This window comes from Cuculus canorus, chromosome 38 (assembly GCF_017976375.1).
Source record: "Cuculus canorus isolate bCucCan1 chromosome 38, bCucCan1.pri, whole genome shotgun sequence".
NCBI lineage: Eukaryota > Metazoa > Chordata > Aves > Cuculiformes > Cuculidae > Cuculus > Cuculus canorus.
This window is the reverse complement of record NC_071438.1, coordinates 962,387-986,164: the sequence shown is the minus strand read 5'-3', so window position 1 is coordinate 986,164 and position 23,778 is coordinate 962,387. Positions and strand designations below refer to the sequence as shown.

The following is a 23,778-nucleotide window of genomic DNA, read 5'->3' as shown; positions in this document are numbered from 1 at the left end:
TCCCCCAACCATAAAATATCAATTTTGGAGGCATTTCTCCTCAAAACACAGTTCACTTTGCCCCCCCCCCCCCCCCAAAATGTCAGGTTTTGAGGTTCCCTCCCCCAATTCTCTGCTTTGAGGGGCTCCTCCCCCAAATTAGGGGTGATTTCAGGGCCCCTTTCACCCCAAAAAGGTCCATTTTAGGGGTTTTGCCCCAATTAGGGGCAGTTTTGCCCCCCAATTATGGTCATTTTGAGGTGCCCTCCCATTTTGGTAGATTTTTGAGTCCCTTCACCCCAATTTGGGTCACTTTTTGGGTCCCCAACCATTTTGGGTCAGTTTTGAGGTGTCCCCCCCAATTAGGGTCGATTTTTGGGTTCCCTCAACCCAATTCGGGTTATTTTTGGGGTGTGTCCCCCCCAAATTAGAGGCAGTTTGGGTCCCCTCAGCCCAGTTTGGGTCATTTTTGAGGTGACCCCCCCCAATTAGGGACATTTTTGGGCCCCAACTCCAATTGAGGTCACTTTTGGAGTATCCCCCCCATTTTTTGGGTCCCTTCACCCCAATTCGAGTATTTTTGGGGTCCCTTCACCCCAATTTGGCTCATTTTGGGGTGCCCCCCTCAAATTAGAGGCGATTCTGAGTCTCCTCACCCCAACTGGGGTCATTTTTGGGGTGCTTCCCCCACTTGGGGTCATTTTTGGCTGTGTTTCCCCAAATCAGAACCAGTTTTTGATGTCAAACCTCCCCAATTCGGGGCGTCCGCCCTCAATTAATGTCACTTTTGGGCTCCTCCCCCTCCAATTAGTGTCACTTTGCCCCCACCCCCCGCGTCCCCTCCCCTGCGGGGGGGCTGCGGGCTGGCGCCGGGGGGCGGGGCCAAGAGGGCGGGGAAAGCCGGAGGGGGCGTGGTCACAGCAGAGGGGAGGGCGGCAGGAGGCGTGGCCAAGAGCGCGGGGTGGGACGCGGCCAGAGGAGGGGGCGTGGCTAAGAGCGCGGGAAAGCCCGAAGGGGGCGTGGCCAGCGGCGCGTTCGCCAGCGGCGGCCCGTGGGTCCAGGGGCAGCCGCTGCGGGGCACGGGCCGCCGAGGGGCCGCGGGGCACGAGGGGCCGCCCAGCGCCATCCCGCTGAAGCCCAGCCGCAGGCTCTCGGCGTCGAAGGCCTCCAGCTCCCGCGCCTGGCGCTCCAGCAGCGCCCGGATCCGCTCCGAGCGCTCCGACTGCAGCGCCAGCAGCTCCTCCTCGATCTGAGGGAGAGGGGCGGAAAGAGACCCCCAAATCCCAGCAAACAACCCAGAAAAACACTAGAAATCCCAGCAAAAGAGCCCCAAATCACCAAAAATCCCACTAAGAGAACCCAAAACCCCAACTGGAGACACGAAATCTCAGCTAAAGACCTGAAATCCCAACAAAAGACCCCAAAATCCCAGCAAATGACCCCAAAATCCCAGCAAAAGACCCCCAAATCACCAAAATTCCCACTAAGAGAACCCAATTCCCAGCAAACAACCCCAAAATTCCAGCAAACGACCCCAAAATCCCAGCAAAAGACCCCCAAATCACCAAAATTCCCGCTAAGAGAACCCAATTCCCAGCAAACAACCCCAAAATTCCAACAAATGACACCAAAATCCCAGCAAAAGACCCCAAAATCACCGGAATTCCCACTAAGAATATCCAAGTCCTTGAAGAACCTCAAACCCACCCAAATTGTCCTTGAAGAATCCCAAAAGCCTCCCAATTGTCCTTGAAGAACCTCAAAATCCCCGAAATTGTCTTTGAGGAACCCCCAAACCACCCAAACTGTCCTTGAGGAACCTCAAAACCCCTCAAATTGTCCTTGAAGAACCTCAATCCCACCCCAGTTCTCCACAAGGAGCCCTCAAACCACCCAAACCCCTGCAGGAATCCCCCCAGACCACCCTTGGAGACCACCGAACCTCCCCCAGCTTCCATGGAGAAGACCCCAAGGCCACCAAGATCCACACAGAGGTCCCTGTGACCCCCATCTTGGTACCTGCTGCTCCAGGAGGGCGCGGCGGATGGAGAGACGTTGCTCTAGCTCCTGGACCTCCCGCTCGTGTTGGGCCTCCGTGTGCATCTTGATCTTACTCTGGTAGGCGTTGAGGAGCTCCAGCTCCTGCTCCAGCTGGAGACGGAGAACCTGGCATTCGGCTTCTTGCTTCTCATCCAGCCGGAGCTGGAGGGGGAACAAAGATGGGGTGGGAGAGATCCAAAACCTCATCGACCGAGAAGGAGGGTTCTCCAGGGGTTCCGCATCTCCTGGGGGGGCTCACCACCCATCTCTTGGTCCCCACTGGGTCCCTCTTGGTCCCCATTGGATTCCCGCTGGGTTCTCCATGGATCTATTGGGTCCCTGTTGGTCCCCACTGGGTTCCCCATGGACTTCTTGGTCCCTCTTGGTCCCCGTTGGGTTCCCCATGGACTTCTTGGTCCCAGTTTGGTCCCAGTTGGGTCCCCATTAGATTTCCCATAGATCTGTTTGGTTCCTCTTAGTCCTCATTGAGTCCCCGTGGCCTCGATGGTCCCTCCTGGTCCCCATTGGGGTCCCCATGGATCTCCTGGTCCCTCTTGATCTCTGTTGGTTTCCTACGGACCTCTTGGTCCCCTTTAGGTTCCCGTTGGGTTCCCCATGGATCTGTTGGTCCCTCTTGGTCCCCGTTGGCCCCCGTGGTGGCACCTACGGCCTGGCTGGCGAGCATCTCGCTGATGCTGTGGTCGTACTGCTCGGCCAAGGCGGCCAGCTTGCGTGTCTGCTCCTCCTTGAGGCGCTGGAGCAGGGCCTTGTGGTGGCTCTTGGCTGTGGTCTCCAGGAGGTGGGTCCTCAGGGCCTTGTACTGGCGCGTCTGGATCTTGCAGGTGTCCTGGAACTGCTTCTTGATCTGCAGCTCCTTGGACTGCGGCCGCGAGAGAAGGAGGGCGGTGGGGTTAGGGGACACCACCCCACCCCACTTCCACCACCCCATGGAGTCCCACCAGCCACAGGTGACCCCAGCACCCATGGCAGAACCCATCCTATGTCCCATCCCCACCATGAGGTGACCTCACCATGGAGTCCCACCACCCCCCTAAGGTGACCCCAGCACCCATGGAGGAGCCCATCCCACGTCCCCACCATGAGGTGACCCTGTCACCAAGTCCCACCACCCCATGGGTGACCCCTCCATTGAGCCCCACCACCCACGGAAGAAGCTCAACAGCCCAGAGATGAACCCCTCCCCCTCCACGGAGATACTTCCCACTGACCCACCACCCAGGAGATGACCCCAACACCCACAGGTGACCCCTAATGGAGTCCCACCACCCATGGGTGACCCCAAAACCCATGGAATGACCCCACTGTGGAGTCCCACCACCCATAGGTGACCCCAGAACCCATGGGTGACCCCACCATGGAGTCCCACCACCCATGGGTGACCCCACCCCCCCAAATCAAAACGGGACCAATGGAAACGGCCGGGATTTTGCTCAAAATCCATGTATTTAACAGAAAATAAAACCAACAGAAATCCCCAAACCCCCCCAAAACAACCCCAAAACGATGGAAACGGAGGAAACGGCCCCAAAATCCCAGCCTGCACCCTCGGAGCGGGACTCTGAGGGGGGAACTCCTCAAAATCCCAGCTTTTTACCCCAAAATAGGGACCCCCCCAAAAAAGGGGGAACGCCCCCAAAGGGGAGGGAAAAAAAAAAAGGAAAAATGACCCCAAAAAGGGGGGAAAAAAAACCAAAAAAAGGGAAAATGACCCCAAAATGGGGACCCCCCCAAAGGGCAATAAATAGGGGAGCAGCGGGGGGGGGGGGGCTGGGAGACCCCAAAATCAGGGTTCACACCCAAAAAGAGAGGTTCTTACCCCAAAAAGAAGGGTATCACACCCAAAAATGGGAGGGCATGCTCTCGGGGGGTTTCTTGCCCTAAAAAGAGGGTTCCTGGCCCCAAAAAAGGGGGTTCCTGGCCCCAAAAGTGGAGTTCTTGCCAAAAATAGGGGGGTCCCGCACCCAAAAAAAGCAGTTCTAGCCCCAAAAAGGAGGGCTCATGCTCCAAAATTGGGGTCCCTGACCCAAAAGCGGGGGTTCTTGCCCCAAAAGTGAGGGTCTATGCTTTTAGGGGTGTCCCAGAACCCCAAAAGTGGGGGGTCTTGCCCCAAAAAGAGGGGTTTACACTCCAAAATAGAGTTCTTGCTGCAAATGGGGAGGTCCCTGACCCAAGAAGGGAGCTTCTTGCCCCAAAAGTGAGGGTCCGTGCTTTTAGGGGGGTCCCTGCACCCCAAAAGTGTTGGTTCTTGCCCTCGAAGCGGGCTCTGCACCACAAAAAGGGCGGTTCTTGCCCCAAAAATGGGGGTCCCTGACCCAAAACTGGAGTTTGTGCCTCAAATGAGGGGGTTCTTGCCCCAAAAGTGGAGTCCCTGACCCCAAAAGTGGTTCTTCTTGTCTCCAAAGTGGGCTCTGCACCCCAAAAAGGGTGTTCTTGCCCCAAAAAGGGGGGTCATCATCCCCAAAGTAGTGGGTTTTGTCCTCAGAAGGGGCTCTGCACCCCAAAATGGAGGGTCCCTGCCCCAGAAGTGGTGGTTCTTGTCTTCAGAGTAGGCTCTGCACTCCAGAAGTGGGGGTTTTCACCCCAAAAAGGGGGTTCCTCATCCCCAAAATGGTGGGTTTTGCCCTCAGAGTGGGCTCTGCACCCCAGAATGGAGGGTTCACACCCCAAAAAGGGGGGGTTCACGCCTCAAAAAGGGGAGTTCTCGCCCCAAAATGGAGGGTTCACACCCCAAAAAGGGGGGGTTCTTGCCACCAAAGTGGGTTCCCTGACCCAAACCTGGGTGTTTTCACCCCAAAAGTGGGGTGGTTGCCCCTGAGGGGGTCTGTGCCCCCCCGTGGCCGCTGTCACCTCCAGGGTCGCTGTGGGGCGGCCAAGGGGGGTCCCCGCTTCCCCTCCCCAAAACGGGGGCGCGGGGCCGGGCGGGGGATGCGGCTGGGCCGAACCTGAGGCACCTTTTGGGGCAAAAACAGGGGGAAACGGGCAAAAAGGGCCGGGAAGCGGGAAAGGAAGGGGAGGGGCCGGGAGGAAAGGGCGGGAAACCAGGAGAAAAGGGTGCAAAAATGGGAAAAAAAGGGTTTGAAACATGAGAAAAAGGGGGAGAAATGGGAAAAAACAGGGAAATGGGCAAAATTGGAAGGGAAATGGGCAAAAATGGAAGGGAAACAGGGAACAGCTGGGGGGAAATGGGCAAAAGGAGAGGTAAAATAGGCAAAGAGAGGGGGAAAACGGGAAAAAATAGGGGTGAAATGGGCAAAAACGGGGGTGAAACGGGAAAAAAGAGGGGTGAAGCGGGAAAAAACCCGAGTGAAGTGAGAAAAAATGGAGGAAAAATGGTCAAAAAAGAGGGGGAAGTGGTCAAAAAGGGGGATCCAGGCAAGATGTCGGTGGAGGAGCCCCGGGGCTCGCTGCCGGCGCCGCTGCAGCACCGGGAGCCGCGACCTGAAGGCAGTTTTGTTGGTTTTGGGGAAGAGAAGGAAAAGGGCTCGCTCGGAGGCGAAACCGAGGTGGCAGAGGAGGCGGAAGCACGGCGGCGGCAGTGCCAGCAGCCCTCGCACCCAGCGCCGCTGAGCGCGGCGCCGCAGCGTCCCCAGCGCCCCCCGCGCCAGAGCGCCCAGACCGTACAGCGGCACGAAGAGCCACGGCGACGCCCAGAGCCGCGCCGCCAGCACCAGCACCGGCACGTAGAGCCGGCGGCGCTGCGCGCTCAGCCCCACAACCGCCCCCGTCGCCAACACCGGCGCCAGGGACGCGGCCCCCGAGCGGAGCAGGAGGCCATACGCCAGCGCCCCTCCTTCCAGCGCCAAAAGGAAGCCCCAAAATCCTTGCTTTTCCACCCAAAGGGCGGCCAGGAGACCCAAGAGCGCCGGGAGCGAGGGGCGCAGGGCGACGGCGAGGGCCAAGATGGAGCAGAGGACGTGGGGGAGCAGAGGGGAGCTGCGGAGACGGGCGGCGGTGGCTGAGCCCCAAAATCCTTGCTTCTCAACCCAAAGGGCCGCCAGGAGGCCGCAAATTGCCGGGAACGAGGGATGGAGGGCGACGGCAAGGGCCAAGATGGAGCAGAGGAGGGGAGGGACAAGAGGGGACGCGGGGCGCCATGTGGCACCTGCGCAAGGGGAGCCCCAAAATCCTTGTTTTTCCACCCAAAGGGCTGCGAGGAGGCCGGAAAGAGCAAGGAGTGAGGGGCGGAGGGCGACAGCGAGGGCGAAAGCGGAGCAGAAGATGTGAGGGACGAGGGGAGCGAGGCGAGGGGGAGCGGGGAGATGGACATCACCTCCCCAGCCCCAAAATCCTTGTTTTTCCACCCAAAGCGCCGCCAGGAAGGCAAAGAGAGCGGCAGGCGAGGGTCGGAGAGCGACAGCAACAGCAAGGAGGGAGCAGAGGAGGGGAGGGAGGAGGGGGGCGAGGCGCGGGGCCGTGGGGCGCCGTGGGGCACCTACTCGCAGGGTCTTGGGGTGCTGTCGCGCCTGCGCGGCGTGCTGGTGCCGCAGCTCCTGGTGGCGCCGCCGGTTGTAGTCACGCTGGTTGGCGAGCTCGCTCTGGTGCTGCAGCCGCGCCAGGTCGCAGCGCGTGCGGTGCAGGGCGGCAAGATGGCGGCGCTGCAGCTCCCGCGTGGCCTCGTGCTGCCGCAGCAGCGCCGCACACTCCTGCTCCTTTTGCGACTGCGCCTTCGTCAACTCCTGCACGGGAGGCGACCCATGGATGGCCTTGCCCCACGGAGTCAGCTCTGCCCCATAGATCTGGCCATGGCCTGCCCCACGGAGTCAGCTCTGCCCCATAGATCTGGCCATGGCCTGCCCCACGGAGTCAGCTCTGCCCCATAGATCTGGCCATGGCCTGCCCCACGGAGTCAGCTCTGCCCCATAGATCTGGCCATGGCCTGCCCCACGGAGTCAGCCCTGCCCCATAGATCTGGCCATGGCCTGCCCCACGGAGTCAGCTCTGCCCCATAGATCTGGCCATGGCCTGCCCCACAGAGTCAGCCCTGCCCCATAGATCTGGCCATGGCCTGCCCCACGGAGTCAGCTCTGCCCCATAGATCTGGCCATGGCCTGCCCCACGGAGTCAGCCCTGCCCCAGAGATTCCCTGCATTCCTCCTCCTTCGTCGACTGCGATAGATACGGATCCATAGACCCACAGCCCCAAAGACTCCCTGCCCCACAGCCCCAGGCATTCCCTGCCCCACAGATCCGCAGCCCCAAGGAATCTCCACCCCATAGATCTGCAGCCCTAAGGCATCTCCACCCCACAGATCCACAGCCCCACGGATTCTCTGCCCCACAGATCCACAGCCCCAAGGAGTCTCCACCCCATAGATCCACAGTCCCAGGCACTCTCCGCCCCACAGCCCCGAGGCTTCCCTCCCTGCCCCACGGCGCCATGGGTCACACCTCGCGCAGCAGGTCCTGGTCGAGGCTGTGCCGCGCCAACAGCATCTTGCGCTTGTACTGGCGACACTGCAGGTGGAAGTCGCGGCGCTGGCGGCAAAGCAGCGATGCCTCCTCCTGCGCCTGCAGCTGCTGCAGCGTCGCCTTCTGCCGCTGCAGCCGCTCCTGGCGCTCCCGGCGCGGCGCCGCGGGCTCGTCCTGCAGCTCCTGCGGGACAGGGGCGCGCTTGGGGGGCGGGAGGAGCAGGGTGGGACTTGGGGGGCTCGGGGGGATGCGATGTGTGGGGCTGAGTGGGAGGAAGGAGGATTCGGGGGGCCCTGAGGGGCATTTTGGGCTCATTTGGGGCGATTTTGGGGTGCTGAGGGGCTCTGGGGCTGCGCTCGGTAGTTTTGGGGCTTCTTTGGGGTATTTCTGATGTTTTAAGCTGTTTTGGGCTATTTTAGGCGTTTCGGGGGTGGTTTCAGACTGTTTTGGGGCTGGTTTAGAGTATTTTTGGCGTTTCTGGAGTGTTTTGGGGACAGTTTGGGGCCGTTTTCTGGTATTTGTGGTATTTCTGGGCTGCCTCGGGGCTGTTTTGGGGGTTACCTCCTTCAGCTGGTCCCTCCGCAGCCGGTAGTGCCGCCGCTGCGCCTCCAGGAGCTGCCCCAGCTCCTTCTTCTGCTGCCCCAGCAGCTGCTGCTGGAACTTCTTCTCCTCACCCAGCGCCGCCTTCGCCTGACAGGATACATGGACACCCCAAGGTCTTCTGGGGCCTCCCGGCCACCTCCTCATCCTTGACGTTCCTCTAACTCCATCTCTACCTCCTCCAACCTCAACTTCCCCTTCTCCAGTCCCTTCTTCATCACCCAGTCTCTCCCATCTCCATCCCCAAGATCTTCTGGTGCCTCCTGGCCATGTTGTCACCCCCTGACGTTCCTCAAACCGCATCTCCGCCTACTCCCATCCCAACATCATCCACCCAGACCCTGCCACCTCCACCTCCAAGGTCTTCTGGCACATCCTGACCATCTCCTCACCCCTTGATGTTCCTCAAACTCCACCCCCACCTCCTTCAGGCCCACCTTCATCCACCCAGTCCCTTTCCTCTCCATCCCCACGCCCTCTTGGTGACCCCTGGCCACATCTCCACCCCTCAATGCTCCTCCAACCCCACCTCCATCCACCTCCCAGGGGCCCTCCGCGCCCACCTCCTTCTCGGCGATGGCCTGGTGCCTCCTGACAAGCTTCTCGGCCTCGGCAGCCGCTCCCACCCGCTGGTTCTCCAGCTCACGGTCCAGACGCCCCTGGTGTTCGGCCAATTCTGCCCGCAGACGGTTCTCCAGGCCCAGCAGCTGCTTCTGGTGGTGGCGCCTCATGCGCTGGTACCCGCTGAGCTGCTCGCGCAGTGCCGCCTCCCGCTCCCGTGTCACCAGCGACGCCGTCCGGATGGTGGAGAAGTGGTGGGGGAGGGGCCGGCGGCCAGGAGGAGCCCCGGGAGGAGAAGGAGGAGGAGGAGGAAGATGAGGAGGAGGAGAAGGAGACGAGTCGTAGCCGTCTGGAGCCTGGAGAAGCAAACGGAGAAGGGCAGGAAACATCAGAGAGCCGGTGGAACTCCATCGGGACCTCCTCGGGGTGATGGAACCCCAACAGGAACCATCACGGGGCAGGTGGGACTCCATCGGGAGATCCTTATGGGGACGGGAACTCAACAAAAGCCATTGTGGGAGTGATGGGGCACCATCGGGACATCCTTGGGGTGATGGAACCCCAACAGGAACCATCACGAGGGAGGTGGGACCCCCTGGGGACACCCCCTGGTCCCCACTCACAGGCAGGCGCTGGATGACGGAGCTGTTGGACGTGACTGTGTGCTCTCCCTCCTGCATCATGGTTGAGTCCGGCCCTTCCTCTTGGTCCTCCTCTTCCACCTCGTGGTCCTCCTGGTCCTCGTCGGCCATGCTGGTGACGCTGCTGCTCTGGCTGGAGGCGCTGATGGACGTGCTGGGCAGCGAGTGGCTGCTCTCCAGGCTTCCCGCCCGCCGCAGGAACGGCTCTGGCTCCTGGTGGGGCCACCAGAAGGTCAGGAGGGGACAACAGGCGTGGGGAGGACCGAGGGGGGACAACCAGGAGCCCAGGAGGGACGAGGGAGGTCAATGAGGAGCTTGGGGGCAATTCATGGTTCAACCAGGCCATGGGGTTGACCTGGAGATCAGTGTGGCCTTGGAGAGGACCCATGGGGTCAACCTGGCCATAGGGTTGACGTGGTGGTCAACGAGGCCTTGGAGAGCACCTATGGCATCAAAGAAGTCTTGGACATGATCTATGGGGTCAACAGCACCTTGGAAAGGACCTATAGGGTCAACCAAGCTGTAGAGTTGACCTGAGCATCAACGAGGCCTTGGACAGCACTCATGGGGTCAATGGGGTCTTGGAGTTGACGCGGGGTGGTTTGGAGGCCCCAGGCCCCTCCTTACCTCGTCGTCCTCGCCGGGATCGTTGGGGGCCTCCTGGAAGAGGATCTTCTTCATCTTGCGGTACTGGAGATTGTCCAGCTCCCGGACGGCGTCCTTGGTCCTCTGGATCAGGTCCAGGACCACGCGCGGAGGTCGCTCACGCAGCAGGAAGGGATGCTGGGACATGGGGACAAGGTGAGGACCAGGGGCCACCAGAATGGGCAGGAGTAGACCTCAAGGTCCATATAGACGTGGGATGACCACAAAAAGACTCCAACAGATGTGGCAGGGAAAGAGCTCAAGGTCCATACGGACATGTGATGAGCTGGAGAAGATCTCAGGGTCCATATAGACACAAAACAAAAAGGAGAGAAAGTCCCAACGCCCACACAGATGTGGAATGAGCAGGAGAAACTCTCAAAGTCCACAGAGACGTGAAATAAGCAGCTCTCCAGCCCCACATGGACGTGAAATGAGAAGAGGAAGTTCTTAAGCTCCACATGGACATGAAATCAGAAGCTCCCAAGACCCATACTGATATGCAATGGACACGAAATGATCTCAAGGTCTCTATGGACACGGGCTGGGCAGGTACAAGGTCCCCAGAGACACAGGATGGGGAGAAAAAGCTCTCCAGACCCGTATGGATTTGGGACAGGCAAGAGAACATCTGCAGGTCCATACAGATGGGAGATAAGAAGCTTCCAATGTCCGTATGGGCACGGGAACGTCTCAGAGTCCACAGGGACGCGAATGAACGGCTCCCTGGGCCGAGTGGCCGTAGGCTGGGCAGGAGAAGACGCGGCTGCGGACCCACCTGGAGGAGCCCGTGGGAGGGCGGGCGCTGGGCCGGGCCCTTCTGCAGGCAGGCGGCCACGAAGGCGCGGAAGCTGCGGGACCAGGGCCCGGCCTGCAGCGCCGGCGCCGCGTCCTGTGCGATGTGGTAGAGCGCGCTCATGGCGTTGAGGTGGAACAGCGGCGGCTTCCGCTCGGCTGTGGGGACAGTGGGGGTCAGCGCCATGGGGCGGCCGTGGGGGGCGGCTGTGGGGCGCGGCCATGAGGCGGGGGGTCATACCCAGCTCGATACAGGTGATGCCCAAGGACCAGACGTCGGCCTTGCCGTCGTAGTGACCCTCATCCATGGCCAGGATCACCTCGGGGGCCATCCTGGGGGCGGGAGCCGTGGGACAGGGGGGCAGGAAGGGAATCAGTGCCATCAGTGGGGCAGAAGATCAGTAAGGTCAGTGGGGCAGGAGCTGTGGGGCAGGGGGGGGATCAGGCAGGTCGGGGCAGTAGGGTGGGACATGAGTGGGGTACGAACCAGTGGGGATCAATGGGGCAGGAGATCAGTGGGGCACAAACCAGTGGGGCACGAATCAGTGGGGATCAACGGAGCAGATCAGTAGGGAAGATCAGTGGGGCAGAGACAATCAGTGGGATCAATGCACCAGGTATGAATCGATGGTGATTAATGGAGCAGGAGATCAGTGGGGCGGGAGATCAGTGGAATCAATGCAGCAGGGGAGATCAGTGGGGCAGAGAGAGGGGATGAGTGGGTGGGATCAATGGGGCAGGAATCAGTGGGGCTCAGTGAACCATGAGGTGCAGCCCAGCCCCACAAGTTGGGAGAGATCAGTGGGGCAGGCAGAGATAATCAATGAGGAGCAGTGGGGCAGGGGCAATCAGTGGGGATCAACTGGGCAGCAGCCCTGGGGCAGGGGGGAATCAGTGGGGCAGGGAAGGGAACGAATGGGGAGCCATGGGGCAGGGAGCAATGGGGATTGGTGAGACTTGGCGGGGCAGGAATCAGTGGGGCAGGGGGGTCCGTGGGGCATGAGGTGCAACCCAGCCCCCCAAGTCAGGAGCATCGGTGGGTCACGCCCCCCACACTGTGGGTCCCTGTGGGATGGGGTCTCTCCGCAGCCCCACCCCCCAAGCTGGGGCTCTCTGTGGGGCAGGGCCCTCGCGCCCCCCGCGCCGTGGGGCTCACCAGTAGGGCGTCCCCACGAAGGAGTTGGCCGGGGCGCTGAGCGCGGCCGAGCCGAAGTCCCCGAGCTTCACCTGCCCCGGCTCCGCCAGCAGGATGTTCCCCGCCTTCACGTCCCTGTGTGTGTGGGGCAGCCGTGGGGCAGGGGAGCCGTGGTGCAAAGAGAGGAGCAGTGGGGCAGACAGGTAGCAGTAGGATTCAGTGGGGCAGAGAGGGGAGCAGTGGGGCAGGGGAGCTGTGGGGCAGAGAGGGAGCCGTGGGGCGGGGAACCATGCGGTGGGGAGACAGAATCAATGGGGATCAGTGGGGCACAAGGGGGTCAGTGGGGCAGAGAGGGAATCACTGGGGAGCTGTGGGGTAGAGACTAGTGAGGCAGATATAGGGCAGACACTACGTAGCATGAAATGCCCGGCACTATGGGGCAGCCATGGGGCAGAGTGGGACGCTATGGGGCAGCCGAGGAGCAGTGTGCGGTGCTATGGGGCAGCCCCATAGCTGAGTTAGGGCAGCACAAAGAAAAGAAGCACCCGAGGAGCAAAGCGAGTGCCTGGCTCCAAGAACGCTGTGGGTCAGGGCACCCTGGGGCAGGCTATGGGGCAGCTGTGGGTTGCTATGGGGCAAACGCACCTGTGGATCATGTTGTGGGCGTGCAAGTAGGCCAGGCCCTGCAGCGCCCCATGGGTGATGGCCGCGATCTCCACCTCCTGCAGCGGCTTCTTATGCACTTAGGGGGCAGAGAAGTGGGGCAGGAGCTATGGGGCTGCCCCACAGCACTGCCCCATAGCACTACCCCATGGTGCCGCACTCACCCTCTAGCAGATCCGAGGCCGAACCCAGGCAGTATTCCATAGCCAGCTGCAGGAAAGGGGTCAACATCTACCCCACAGCTGCCCCCAAGTGGGTCAGGGGGATGGCTCTGCCCCACAGCTGCCCCGCCAGTGGGTCGGTGGGGTGGTTCCTGACCAACGTGAGGCCCCACTATGGGGCTTGTGCTCCCCACAAGTGCTCCCTACACCGTTGCTGTGGGTCACAGAACCCCCCTACCCCACACCTATGGGGCCCAAGCCCCATCTGCAGGTCCCAAACCCCCCTGCCCCACACCTGTGGGTCCCACAGCTCATGTGTGAGTCCATCAATGCTCTCTGCCCCACATCTATGGGTCCCAACACCCCCCACCCCACACATGTGGGTCCCAAAGCTCAGCTATGCATTCCAAACACCCGCAGCCCCACACACACGGGTCTCACACCCCACATCTAAGGCTCCCAACCCCTTTCTATGCGCCCCAACCCCCCCTGCTATGGGTCGCGCCCCCCATCTGTGGGTCAGGCTCACCCAGGCCGTGTGCTCGCGCAAGTAGCAGCCTTTGTACTCGATGGTGTTCGGGTGCCGAAGCCGCTGCAGGAATTTCACCTCCTTGACGATGTCCTGCCACTTCTGTGGGGCGGGAACGTGTGGGGCAGAGGGCGGGGAGGGTGCCGTGGGGCGCACCCGCCTGCCCCCCTGCCCCACACCTCGTTAGATTGCTTCCCACTGTACGACATCTTCTTGATGGCCACCACCTCGTTGGTCCGCATGTCCCGCGCCTGTGGGGCAGGGAAGGGTGGCTATGGGGCGGCTATGGGGCAAGGGGGGCAGTTAGGGGGCAGCTGTGGGGCGGGGAGGGAGTTGAGGGCACTCAGGGGGTGGCTGTGGGGCAGGGAGGGGCAGTTGGGGGGCAAGAAAGGGCTGACAGGGGGCAGGGAGGGGACAAGGAAGGGTGGTTGAGGGGCACTTAGGGGAACAAAGGAGTGGTTAGAGGCACTTAGGGGGCAGCTGTGGGGCAGGGGGGGTGGCTGGAGAGCAGGAAGTGGTAAGGAAGGGGTAGCTGGGGGCTCTTCAGAGGCAGGAAGGAGTATTTACGGGGCAGATATGGGGTAGGAAGTTGGGGGCACTTAGGGAGTAGCTGTGGAACACGGACGGAGTTGGGAGCACTTAGGGGGCAGCTGTGGGGCAGGAAGGGGCAGTTGGAGGGCCAAAAGGGGTAAGGAGGAGTGGTTGGGAGGCACTTTGGGAGCAGCTATGCGGCAAGAAGTTTGTCAGAAGCACTTATGGGGCAATAGACTGCTCAGAAACCCTCAGCAGGCAGCTATAAAGAAAGGACCCGCAGCCATGGGGCAGCTGTGGGGCACAGGGGTTGATCCAGAGCTGGTTGGGGGGAATGTGTGGGGCAGCACTGGGGCAGGGGCACTTGTGGGGCAGCCATGGGTCACTCACAAAGTAGACGGCGCCAAAGCTGCCGTGGCCGATCTCGCGCAGGTCGCCGAAGCGCTGCTCGGGGTCGTCGGAGCAGAACAGCTCAGCCCCCGCCCGCCCGCCCCACGGCATCGCTGTGACCCACGGAATCTGTGGGGCAGGGTGCCAAGGCTCAACTTGGCCCCATAGCTCAGCCCCTAGGGCACGGCTCGGACCCACCAGTGAGCCGGGGGAGCAGGCTCTGCCCCACAAGTGACTCAGAACTCCAAGCTCTGCCCCACAAATGGCTCACACCCAGCCTTGCCAGTGACCCAGACCCACAAGTGACCCAGACCCACAAGTGACCCAGAGGCACAGGTCCTGCCCCACAAGTGACTCAGAGCTCCAGGCCCAGCCCCACAAGTGACCCCAGGCCCACAAGTGGCCCAGGTCCTGCCCCAAAAGTGATCCAGGGGCACAGACTCTGCCCCACAAGTCCCACACGAGATTCATAGGCGCAGGCCCTGCCCCACAAGTGACCAAAGAGACACACAGGTCCAAGCCCTGCCCCACAAACACCTCAGGACCCCACACCGTGTCCCATAGATGGCCCACAAGCACCCCAGAGGCCCTGTCTCTGCCCCATAGGCCCCTCGGCCCCACAAGTGCCCCAAAAAGCCCAAGCCCTACCCCACAAGCGAACAAGGAAACCTACACGTCCAAGCTCTGTCCCACAAGTGCTCCAGCGGATCCAGAGGCCCAGGCCCTGTCCCACAAGTCCAGGCTCTACCCCACAAGTCCCCCTGCCCCACAACAGACCCCACAGCTTCAAGCTCTACCCCACAAGCGCTCCAGGGGTTCAGTCTCTGCCTCACAAACAACCCTGCCCCATCGATTCCTCTGCCCATAAGCGGCCGAGGCCCAGGCTCTGCTCCACAAGTGACCAAGAAGACCCACACGTCCAAGTTCTGCCCCACAAGCGCCCCAGAGGCTCGGGCTCTGCCCCACAAGCGCTGCAGGACTCCAAGCCCTGCCCCACAAGTCCCTCTGCCCCTCAGCCCTTCCCCCCTCCCCCCTGCTCTCTCTCACCGTCTCCGCTCGGGGCCGCCCCCCCCCAGCTCCGGCCCCGCCGAGGATCCCGCGGTTTCAGCCCCGAAGCGCCGCGGGGGGGGCGGGGCCGAGGGGGGGGGACGGAACCGTGGCCGCCAACGAGCTTCGCCGCTGCCTCAGCGGCCAAAATGGCGCCCGCGGCGCGGCCGGAAGTGGAGGGGGAAGAGCGGGAAGGGGCGGAGCTTGGCGCGCGGCCAATGGGAGAGCGGGGGGGGACGCTTAAAGGGGCAACGGAGGCTTAAAAGGGTAAAGGTGGAACTCAGGGTCTTAAAGGGTCCACAAGGTCTTACAGGTGCAATGGGTAGCACCCACAGAGGTTTATAGGGATAAAAGTGGAGCCCACCAGTTCTTAAAGGGGCGATAGGGCAGTGCCAGGGCTTCTTAAAGCGGCAACAAATAGCGCCACAAAGCTCTTAAATGGGCAATGGGGTGGGGGAGTCCTAAAGGGGCAACGCGTCTTAAAGGGGCAACGCGTGTGACCCACGGCAGGTGGGGCGGCCTGGCTGCTCTGCGCATGCGCAGTGGGGGGCGGGGCAGCCTCCGCAGCCAAGATGGCGGCGCCCGGGAGCTGAGGGGGGTCCCGGCCCTGCCCCCCCCACCCCCCTCACCCCAGCCTCGATCCCAGGGGTGAGTGAGGGGAGGAGGGGTGGGGGGACCGAACTGGTGGCCCCGGACCTGAATCGGTGGCCCCAGGACCTAAATTGGTGGCCACTGGTCACATTAGCACCTAAATTACTAGTCCCGTGACCTAAATTAGTGACTCCAGGACCTAAACTGGTGGCCTAAAGTCTGAATTGGTGGCCCTTGGTCACCTTAGGACCTAATCAGTGGCCCCAGGACCTAAATTAACGGTCCCAGGACCTAATTTAGTGTCCTTTGGTCTCCTTAAGACCTATATTGGTGGCCCCAGGACCTAAACTGGTAGCCCAAAGCCTAACCTGGTGGCCCTCGGTCACCTTAGGCCCTCATCTGGTGGCCCCGTGTCCTGCCAGGGCCGCGGCAGATGGAGGCGTCGGGCGCAGCGGCCGAGGTGACGTCGGGGCTGCGCTCGCTCGCCGTGGACGACGCCTCCTCGGCGCCACTGCCCGAATCTCAGCCCGTGGCACCCGAGGCGGAAGGAGCCAAGGAAGAGGAGGATGAGGAAGGCTGGGTCGTAGCCAGCAGCGACGGTGAAGGCGATGGCGGCGAAGCCTGGCTGCCGCCCCCCGACGCCATCCGGCGCCTCTACGAGCTCCTCGGCACCGGGCACGCACCCGCGCTCCAACGGCCGCCGCTGCCACGCCGAGCGCCCACGCCGGAGCCTGACAGCGAGGAGGACGCCGGCTCAGCCGGGCAGCCCGACAGCGAGGAGGAGGAGGAGGCCAAGTAGGACCAAAAGCTGCCACTGTTCAGGGCTAAAAATGGCCAAAATCAGTCAAAAGATGGCTAAAAATTACCCAAAAAATGGCCAAAAATGCCCAACAATGGCCAAAAAAATGGCTAAAGTGGCTAAAATTGGCTAAAAATGGCCAAAAAATTGGCTACAGATAGCTAAAAATGGCCAAAAATGGCTACAGATAGCCAAAAATGGTTAAAAATGGCTACAATTGGCCAAAATTAGCTAAGAAATGGCCAGAAGTGGCCAAAAAAATGGCTACATACAGCCAAAATGGTTAAAAACTAGCCACAAAAGGTCAAAATTAGCCAAAAAAATGACTAAAAGTGGCCAAAAATGGCCAAAGTTGGCTAAAAGTGGCCAAAATATGGCTATAATGGCCAAAAACTGGCTCAAATTGTCTCCTTTCCAAGTGTTTTTCCTTTCTTTGTCCCCCAGACCCCCCGTCCCCACTGAGTTCGACTTCGAGGACGAGCCAGCGCCCCCCAAAAGCGCCCTCATCGACCGCCGCCGCACCCCAGGTTAATTGCACGCCAGTTGATTTGGATTAATTACTTTATTAACCCTCCTCATTATCTAACGATGAGGAATGAACCACGGGCGGGAACTCTGGGCTTATCAGGAAGCCACAACCTCCCCAAACCTGCCCCCCAAACTCCCCAATACCCCCAAAATCACCTTTTTCCCCCCAAACTCCAGACCCCCTGCCCCCCAAATCCTCCCCAGATCTGCCCTTCGCCCCCCAAAATCCTCCCTTTTTGCCCCCCCAGGGCCACCGTCGCGGGGCCAGAAGCGCGAGGCACGCTTAGACAAGGTTTTGTCGGATATGAAGCGGCACAAGAAGCTGGAGGAACAAATCCTGCGCACGGGTCGCGATCTCTTCCAGTTGGAGGGTGATGACCCCCCCAAAACGACCCCAGTGCCCCAAAAACGCCCTCCCGGAATCTTCCTGCGCCAACGTAAATATTAGACCAAAAAGTCCTTTGAATTAGACCCAAAAAACGAGTCTGGTTTTCAGTCGCTGTCTCCGTCGGAGCTGATGATGCCGCGGAGGTGGGACCAGTCCATGGCGGGGGGCGAGGGTCTGGGGGGGCTGCGGGGGGTGCAGCCGCGGCGGGGGCGGCCTGCGTGGGCAAACAGGGCCGTTTTGGGATGCGGGAGAGGATTTTGGGGTGCAGGGACGGGGGTTTGGGGTTTACTGGGGGGGTTGGATGCAGGTGGTTTGATGTATGGGGAAGGAATTGGGGTGCGAGGAGGGATTTTGGGGTGCGGGAGGGGGTTTGGACAGAGGGAGATTAGGGTACAGGGGGGGTTTTGGGGTGCAGGAGGGGATTTTGGGGTGTATGGGGAGGGTTGGATGCAGGGAGTTTAGTGTACGGGGGGTTGAGGGTGTTTTGGGGTGCGTGGCTGGAGTACGGGGGGGTTGGGGTGCAGGGGGTTGGCTTTTGAGGTAAAGAAATGAGTTTGTGCTCAAAATAATGGTTTTAGAACGGAGAAAAGTTGGGATTTGGGGGATTTTGGGTATGTAGAGGTGGGTTGGGGGATTTTGGGGGGGGCGGGGCAGGTTTTGGGGTGCGGGTGGAGGTTTTTGGGGTGCAGGGCGTGGGTTTTAGGTGTGTGTTCATTACCAGTGCTAACGATGATGTTGGACATGTCCAACGCTGCCAGCTCTGCCGCCTCCTCCCGCCGGCGGCGCAGCCGGCGACACCGCGCCAGGGATGGGGTGCCTGGGGGACCCACAAAATCAGCCCCTGCCCCCCCCCAATCATCCTCCAGGCCCTGAAATCCCCCCTGGCACCCCAAAAATCAACCCTAGCATGCCCAAAACACCCCAAAGCCCCCCCTCCAAATCCCCCCAAACCCCCATAGCCCCCCCAAGACTGCTCCCATCCCCCCAGTCCCCCCAAAACACCCCCAAATCCCTCCAACTCCCTCAAATTGCCCCCCAGTCCTCCCAAACACCCCCAAAATCCCTCACAGCCCCCCCAAGCCCCAATTCCCTCCTCCAAATACCCCCAAACCCCTCCCAGCCCCCCCAATCACCCTATAGCCCCACAATCCCACCCAAACCCCTCACAGTCCCCCCTAAATCACCCTATAGCCCCCCAAACACCCCCATCACCAGTGAGGCCGAGGGCACGCAGCTCCCCCTGCAGCACCCCGACTTGCTCACGCCGAGTCCGACAGCCCCCCAGCAGCCGCTTGTAGTTGGGGCGCGCGCCGCATGCCCACAGGTAGCGCTTGAGGCGCCGCACAGCCGGAGGGTCCCCCGAAACCTGGGGGAGAGTGGCAGGGACACCCCAAAAGGAGACCCGAAACAGCCATGAACATCCCAAAAATGATAAAGAATCTCTAAAAGAAGCCCCGAAATGGCCAAGAACATACCCCAAAAAATAAAGAACCCCCAAAAGGAGGCCCAAAATGGCAAATAACTCCCCAAAATGGTAATTACTCCAAGGAGGAACCCCAAAATGACCAAGAACACCCGCAAAGGAGCCCCAAAATGGCCAAGAACCCTCAAAAGGAGGCCTGAAACAGCCCAGAGAAACCCCCAAAATGAGAACGAACCTCCCTTGAAATGGCCTTGAAAGAGCCCTGAAATGGGAAAGAATCCCCAAAATGGACAAAGAACCCCCAAGAGGATACCCAAAACAGCAAAGAACCCCCCAAAATGATAAAGAAACCCCCAAAGGAGCCCTAAAACAGCAAAAGACCCCTTAAATGATAAAGAATCTCCAAAAGGGACCCCAAAACACAAAAGACCCCCCCCCAAAATGGTAAAACCAAAAGGGACCCCAAAACCAAAATCACTTTTCAAAACCCACCAAGAAAATTTCAATTTAAAAATGCAAGAACTCAAATTGCTTAAATTTTTTCAAAATTTTTACAAATTTTCAAAATTTCCCCATTTCCCCCAATTTTTTTTCCCATAAACCCCCTGAAAATGCTCAGATTCTCCCCAAACCTTGCGGGGGGGACTCCTCTCCCGGCTGTCGCTCCCAGACGATTCCCGCCGCCTCCTCTTCGTCGACGGTTTTGCCCGATCCGTCTGGTTTTTCACCCATTCCGCCAGCGGCCGCTCGTCCTCCGAGTCGCTGCTGGATGTTCCCACCGGGCGCTCTTCCTCCTCCTCTTCCTCCTTGGTCTCTGTTTTGCCCTTTTCTCCCCCAATTTTCACTGAGCTTTTCTTCTCGCTCTTAGTCCCAAATTTGCCCTTTTTCACACCGTTTTTTCGTGTTGGCCGTTCTTCCTCCTCCTCCTCACTCTCCTCCTCCTCTTCCTCAGTCTCCATTTTCCTCCTTTTCCCCTCAATTTTCCCCCCTTTTTTCCCCTCTCTCCCATTTTTGCCCATTTTCACCCTGTTTTTCCCACCCATTTTCTCCTCACTCCCAATTTTGCCCTTTTTCTCCCTAGTTTTTCGGCTCAGCTCCTCCTCCTCCTCTTCATCTTCCTCCTCCTCACTCTCCACTTTGCCCTTTTCCCCCCCAATTTTCAGCAGCTTTTTTTGGTGGTTGGTCCCACTCCCAATTTTGCCCTTTTTCACCCCATTTTTCCGTAGTGGCTTTTCATTTTCCTCCTCCTCTTCCTCACTTTCATCTTCCTTTTCCTCCTCTTCTTCCTCACTTTCATCTTCCTTTTCCTCCTCTTCTTCCTCACTTTCATCTTCCTTTTCCTCTTCCTCCTCCTCATCACTCCCAATTTTACGCTTTTTCACCCCATTTTTCTGCCTCAGCTCCTTCTCCTCTTCCTCCTCCTCTTCCTCCTCCTCCTCACTCTCCATTTTGCCCCTTTCCCCCCCAATTTTCACTGATTTTTTATCCTTCTCCCCCTCTCTCCCAACTTTCCCCTTTTTCACCCCATTTTTCCGGATCTCCTCCTCACTCTCCATTTCCCTTCTTTTCCCCCCATTTTTGCCCTTTTTCCCACCATTTCTGCAAGGCAGCGCCTTCCTCTCCTCCTCTTCCTCACTCTCATCTTCATCCTCGCTCCCAATTTTGCCCTTTCCCCCCCCAATTTTCACTGATTTTTTATCATTCTTTCGCTCACTCCCAATTTTCCCCTTTTTCACCCCGTTTTTTCTGGGCAGCTCTTCCTCCTCCTCTTCTTCGCTCTCAATTTTCCCCTTTTTCACCCCATTTTTTCTGGGCAGCTCTTCCTCCTCCTCTTCTTCGCTCTCAATTTTCCCCCTTTTCACACCATTTTTCTGTGCTGCCCGTTCTTCCTCTTCACTCTCCGTTTTCACCCCATTTTTCCCCCCCATTTTCTCCTCGCCCTTGCTCCCAGTTTTGCCCTTTTTCACCCCATTTTTCCGGCTCAGCTCCTCCTCCTCGCTCTCCATTTTGCCCCTTTCCCCCCCAATTTTCACTGATTTTTTATCATTCTCCCCCTCTCTCCCAACTTTCCCCTTTTTCACCCCATTTTTCCGGATCTCCTCCTCCTCGCTCTCCATTTTCCCTCTTTTCCCCCCATTTTTGGAAGGCAGCACCTTCCTCGCCTCACTCTCATCTTCATCCTCGCTCACAATTTTACCCTTTTTCACCCCAATTTTTACAGATTTTGTGTTCTTCTCTCCCTCAGTCCCAATTTTGCCCCTTTTCACCCCATTTTTCCGGGGCAGCTCCTCTTTCTCTTCATCCTCCTCTTCATCCTCCCCCTCGCTCTCTATTTTGCCCCTTTTCACCCCATTTTTCTGCACTGTCCGTTCCTCCTCCTCGCTCTCCGTTTTCTCCCTTTTCCCCCCATTTTTGCCCTTTCCCCCCCCGTTTCTGGGAGGCGCCTTCCTCTCCTCCTCCTCCTCCTCACTCCCATCTTCATCCTCGCTCCCAATTTTACCCTTTTTCACCCCAATTTTCACACATTTTTTGTTCTCCTCCTCAGCCCCAATTTCGCCCTTTTTCACCCCAAATTTCATACACTTTTCGCTCGCCCCGCCCCCAGACCCGATCCCGCCCTCTTTCACCCCGTTGCTCTGCGGCTCCTCCTCCTCCTCGCTCTCCATTTTGCCCTTTTTTGCCCCAAATTCGGGCCCGGGGGGGGGGTTACGGGGGGGGTGTGGGGGGGATGCGGACAGCGCGGGTCCCCCAGATTCCCACAATGCCCCGCGCCGCCATGGCCGCTTCCGGGTGCGCCCCTCTCTGGCCGCCATTTTTGGGAGGTCTGGCCGCGCAAGGGCGCCATCTTGAGAAGGGCTGCCCTTATAAAACCACAGAAACAGTTCCAAAACCACAGAAACTTTATATTATAAACATTGAAACTTATAACAAATGACTTCTTTCAATCCCCCCCTTCTCCTTTATCCTAAGACAATTCTTTTGCCTACAGAACATAATTTTTCTCAAGAATTATAACTATTTACCCCTCTCCAATCTCTCACAGCTTTTTCCATTCTTTGTAATTGTTCGTTTCCCCAACACATAAACATTTAAACACGAGATACAATAACCCTAAACCGTTTGAACATCATAAGCAGTAATAATCCTGAACCATTTAAACATTGTAAACAATAAGAACAGTGTATATAAAGAATAAACCCTATACACAATAATCCTGAACCATTTAAACATTGTAAACAATATGAATCCTGAACTCTTTAGGATTACCAACCCTTAAACATTATAAATAATAGTGTATGTAAAGAATAAACCCTATATACAATAACCCTGAACCATTTAAACATCATAAAAAAGAATCCTGAACCATTTAAACCCTATATAAGATAATCCTGATCCTTTTAAACATTATAAACAATAATCCGAAACCATTTAAACATTATATACAGTAAGAACCCGAAATGATTTAAACACTATAAACAACAATAAGAATCCTGAAGCATTTAAACATTATAAACAATATGAACAGTGTATATAAAGAATAAACCCTATATACAATAATCCCGAACCATTTAAACATTATAAACAAGAATCCTGAACCATTTAAACATTATATACAATAAGAACCCTAAACTATTTAAACATTATAAACAACAGTAAGAATCCTGAACCATTTAAACATAAACAATAAGAACAGTGTATATAAAGAATAAACCCTATACGCAATAATCCTGAACCATTTAAACCTTATATAAAATAATCCTCATCTTTTTAAACATTATAAACAATAATCCGAAACCATTTAAACATTATATACAATAAGAACCCTAAACTATTTAAACACAATATACAATAATAAGAATCCTGAACCATTTAAACCTTATAAACAATAATAGGGTATATAAAGAATAAACCCTATATACAATAACCCTGAACCATTTAAACATTATAAACAATAATCCTGAACCATTTAAACATTATATACAATAAGAACCCGAAATGATTTAAACACGATATACAACAATAAGAATCCTGAACCATTTAAACATCATAAACAATAAGAACAGTGTATATAAAGAACAAACCCTATATACAATAATCCTGAACCATTTAAACCCTATATAAAATAATCCTGATCCTTTTAAACATTATAAACAATAATCCTAAACCATTTAAACATTATATACAATAAGAACCCTAAATTATTTAAACGTTATATACAACAATAAGAATTCTGAACCATTTAAACATTATAAACAATAAGAACAGTGTATATATATACACTAATCCTGAATCATTTAAACATATTGTATATATGTTTATATATATACAATATATATATGTATATACATACACATATGTATATGCAATATACAATAAGAATACAATAAGAATCCCGAACCATTTAAACATATTGTAAACAATAAGAATCCATAAACATTTAAACACTACACCCAAGAATAATCCCAAACCTTTTAAACATTATAAACATTCAATCCTGTACCACTTAAACACTATGTAAAAGAATAACAATCCCGAACCACTTAAACATCGTATACAATAATAACCCTAAAACGATTAATGCCGCCATTAAAGCCAACGTTTCCCTGAGCCGCACAAAACGAGGTCACCGCGAGGTAAATGTTTCGTAAACAAACAATTAACAAATAAACAATTTGGCGGCGATTCTGCCGCAGTTTAGGCCTTTTGTAGAGAAGAAATAAAGCTCTATAAAATATCTCTTTTCTCCTCCGTGGCTCCCGCAGGACGGTCGGCGCCGTCACGCCTCGTCTTCCTACGAGCACCGGTGTCTCTCTGCCCGCTCGACGACAGAGCCGCTCTTCCAGCGCCCATATTCACGTAGAGCTCGGAGCTGCTTGGACGTCGCGGAGCGACCGGTGGAGG

General features: G+C 57.2%; 3 protein-coding genes across 8 annotated transcripts; 1 reads left to right on the top strand and 2 right to left on the bottom strand.

Moving 5' to 3' along the window:
- Positions 1-336: 336 nt before the first annotated feature.
- Positions 337-14,226, bottom strand: TAOK2 (TAO kinase 2). 6 transcript variants are annotated; one of them, XM_054052991.1, is made up of 17 exons: positions 14,101-14,226; positions 13,359-13,430; positions 13,180-13,281; positions 12,654-12,699; positions 12,472-12,568; positions 11,848-11,961; positions 10,933-11,024; positions 10,675-10,850; positions 9,879-10,034; positions 9,234-9,464; positions 8,613-8,966; positions 8,011-8,139; positions 7,429-7,632; positions 6,477-6,716; positions 2,600-2,899; positions 1,999-2,130; positions 337-1,285 (listed from the first exon to the last, which is right to left on the bottom strand). In XM_054052991.1, exons 1-17 carry the CDS (start codon positions 14,209-14,211, stop codon positions 761-763), a joined length of 3,081 nt encoding a protein of 1,026 aa, XP_053908966.1. In that variant the 5' UTR covers positions 14,212-14,226; the 3' UTR covers positions 337-760. The 6 variants fall into 6 exon arrangements, with proteins under 6 accessions (XP_053908966.1, XP_053908968.1, XP_053908967.1 ...); XM_054052993.1 differs by having other exon boundaries at positions 337-1,228; XM_054052992.1 differs by having other exon boundaries at positions 1,999-2,181; positions 2,687-2,899.
- Positions 14,227-15,697: 1,471 nt separating this feature from the next.
- PAGR1 (PAXIP1 associated glutamate rich protein 1) lies at positions 15,698-23,778 on the top strand. Its single transcript, XM_054053010.1, has 5 exons — positions 15,698-15,795; positions 16,130-16,533; positions 16,982-17,064; positions 17,314-17,502; positions 23,640-23,778. Exons 2-5 carry the CDS (start codon positions 16,172-16,174, stop codon positions 23,735-23,737), a joined length of 732 nt encoding a protein of 243 aa, XP_053908985.1. The 5' UTR covers positions 15,698-15,795; positions 16,130-16,171; the 3' UTR covers positions 23,738-23,778.
- HIRIP3 (HIRA interacting protein 3) lies at positions 17,416-21,558 on the bottom strand. The gene is made up of 4 exons (XM_054052996.1): positions 19,509-21,558; positions 18,666-18,819; positions 18,172-18,270; positions 17,416-17,667 (listed from the first exon to the last, which is right to left on the bottom strand). Exons 1-4 carry the CDS (start codon positions 21,540-21,542, stop codon positions 17,558-17,560), a joined length of 2,397 nt encoding a protein of 798 aa, XP_053908971.1. The 5' UTR covers positions 21,543-21,558; the 3' UTR covers positions 17,416-17,557.

Excerpts from the sequence above, each read along its gene's own strand:
- HIRIP3 (XM_054052996.1), bottom strand. The coding sequence starts at position 21,542 with ATGGAGAGCGAGGAGGAGGAGGAGCCGCAGAGCAACGGGGTGAAAGAG. Across the intron at positions 18,271-18,665 it reads GCGTGCCCTCGGCCTCACTG|GCACCCCATCCCTGGCGCGG; the intron begins GTGATGGGGGTG and ends TGGGTCCCCCAG. Across the intron at positions 17,668-18,171 it reads CAACATCATCGTTAGCACTG|GCCGCCCCCGCCGCGGCTGC; the intron begins GTAATGAACACA and ends TTGCCCACGCAG.
- TAOK2 (XM_054052989.1), bottom strand. The coding sequence starts at position 14,211 with ATGCCGTGGGGCGGGCGGGCGGGGGCTGAGCTGTTCTGCTCCGACGAC. Across the intron at positions 10,851-10,932 it reads CATCACCTGTATCGAGCTGG|CCGAGCGGAAGCCGCCGCTG; the intron begins GTATGACCCCCC and ends CTGTCCCCACAG. Across the intron at positions 7,633-8,010 it reads GGAGGGACCAGCTGAAGGAG|GAGCTGCAGGACGAGCCCGC; the intron begins GTAACCCCCAAA and ends CCTGTCCCGCAG.
- PAGR1 (XM_054053010.1), top strand. The coding sequence starts at position 16,172 with ATGGAGGCGTCGGGCGCAGCGGCCGAGGTGACGTCGGGGCTGCGCTCG. Across the intron at positions 17,065-17,313 it reads CGACCGCCGCCGCACCCCAG|GGCCACCGTCGCGGGGCCAG; the intron begins GTTAATTGCACG and ends TTGCCCCCCCAG. Across the intron at positions 17,503-23,639 it reads CGGAATCTTCCTGCGCCAAC|GACGGTCGGCGCCGTCACGC; the intron begins GTAAATATTAGA and ends TGGCTCCCGCAG.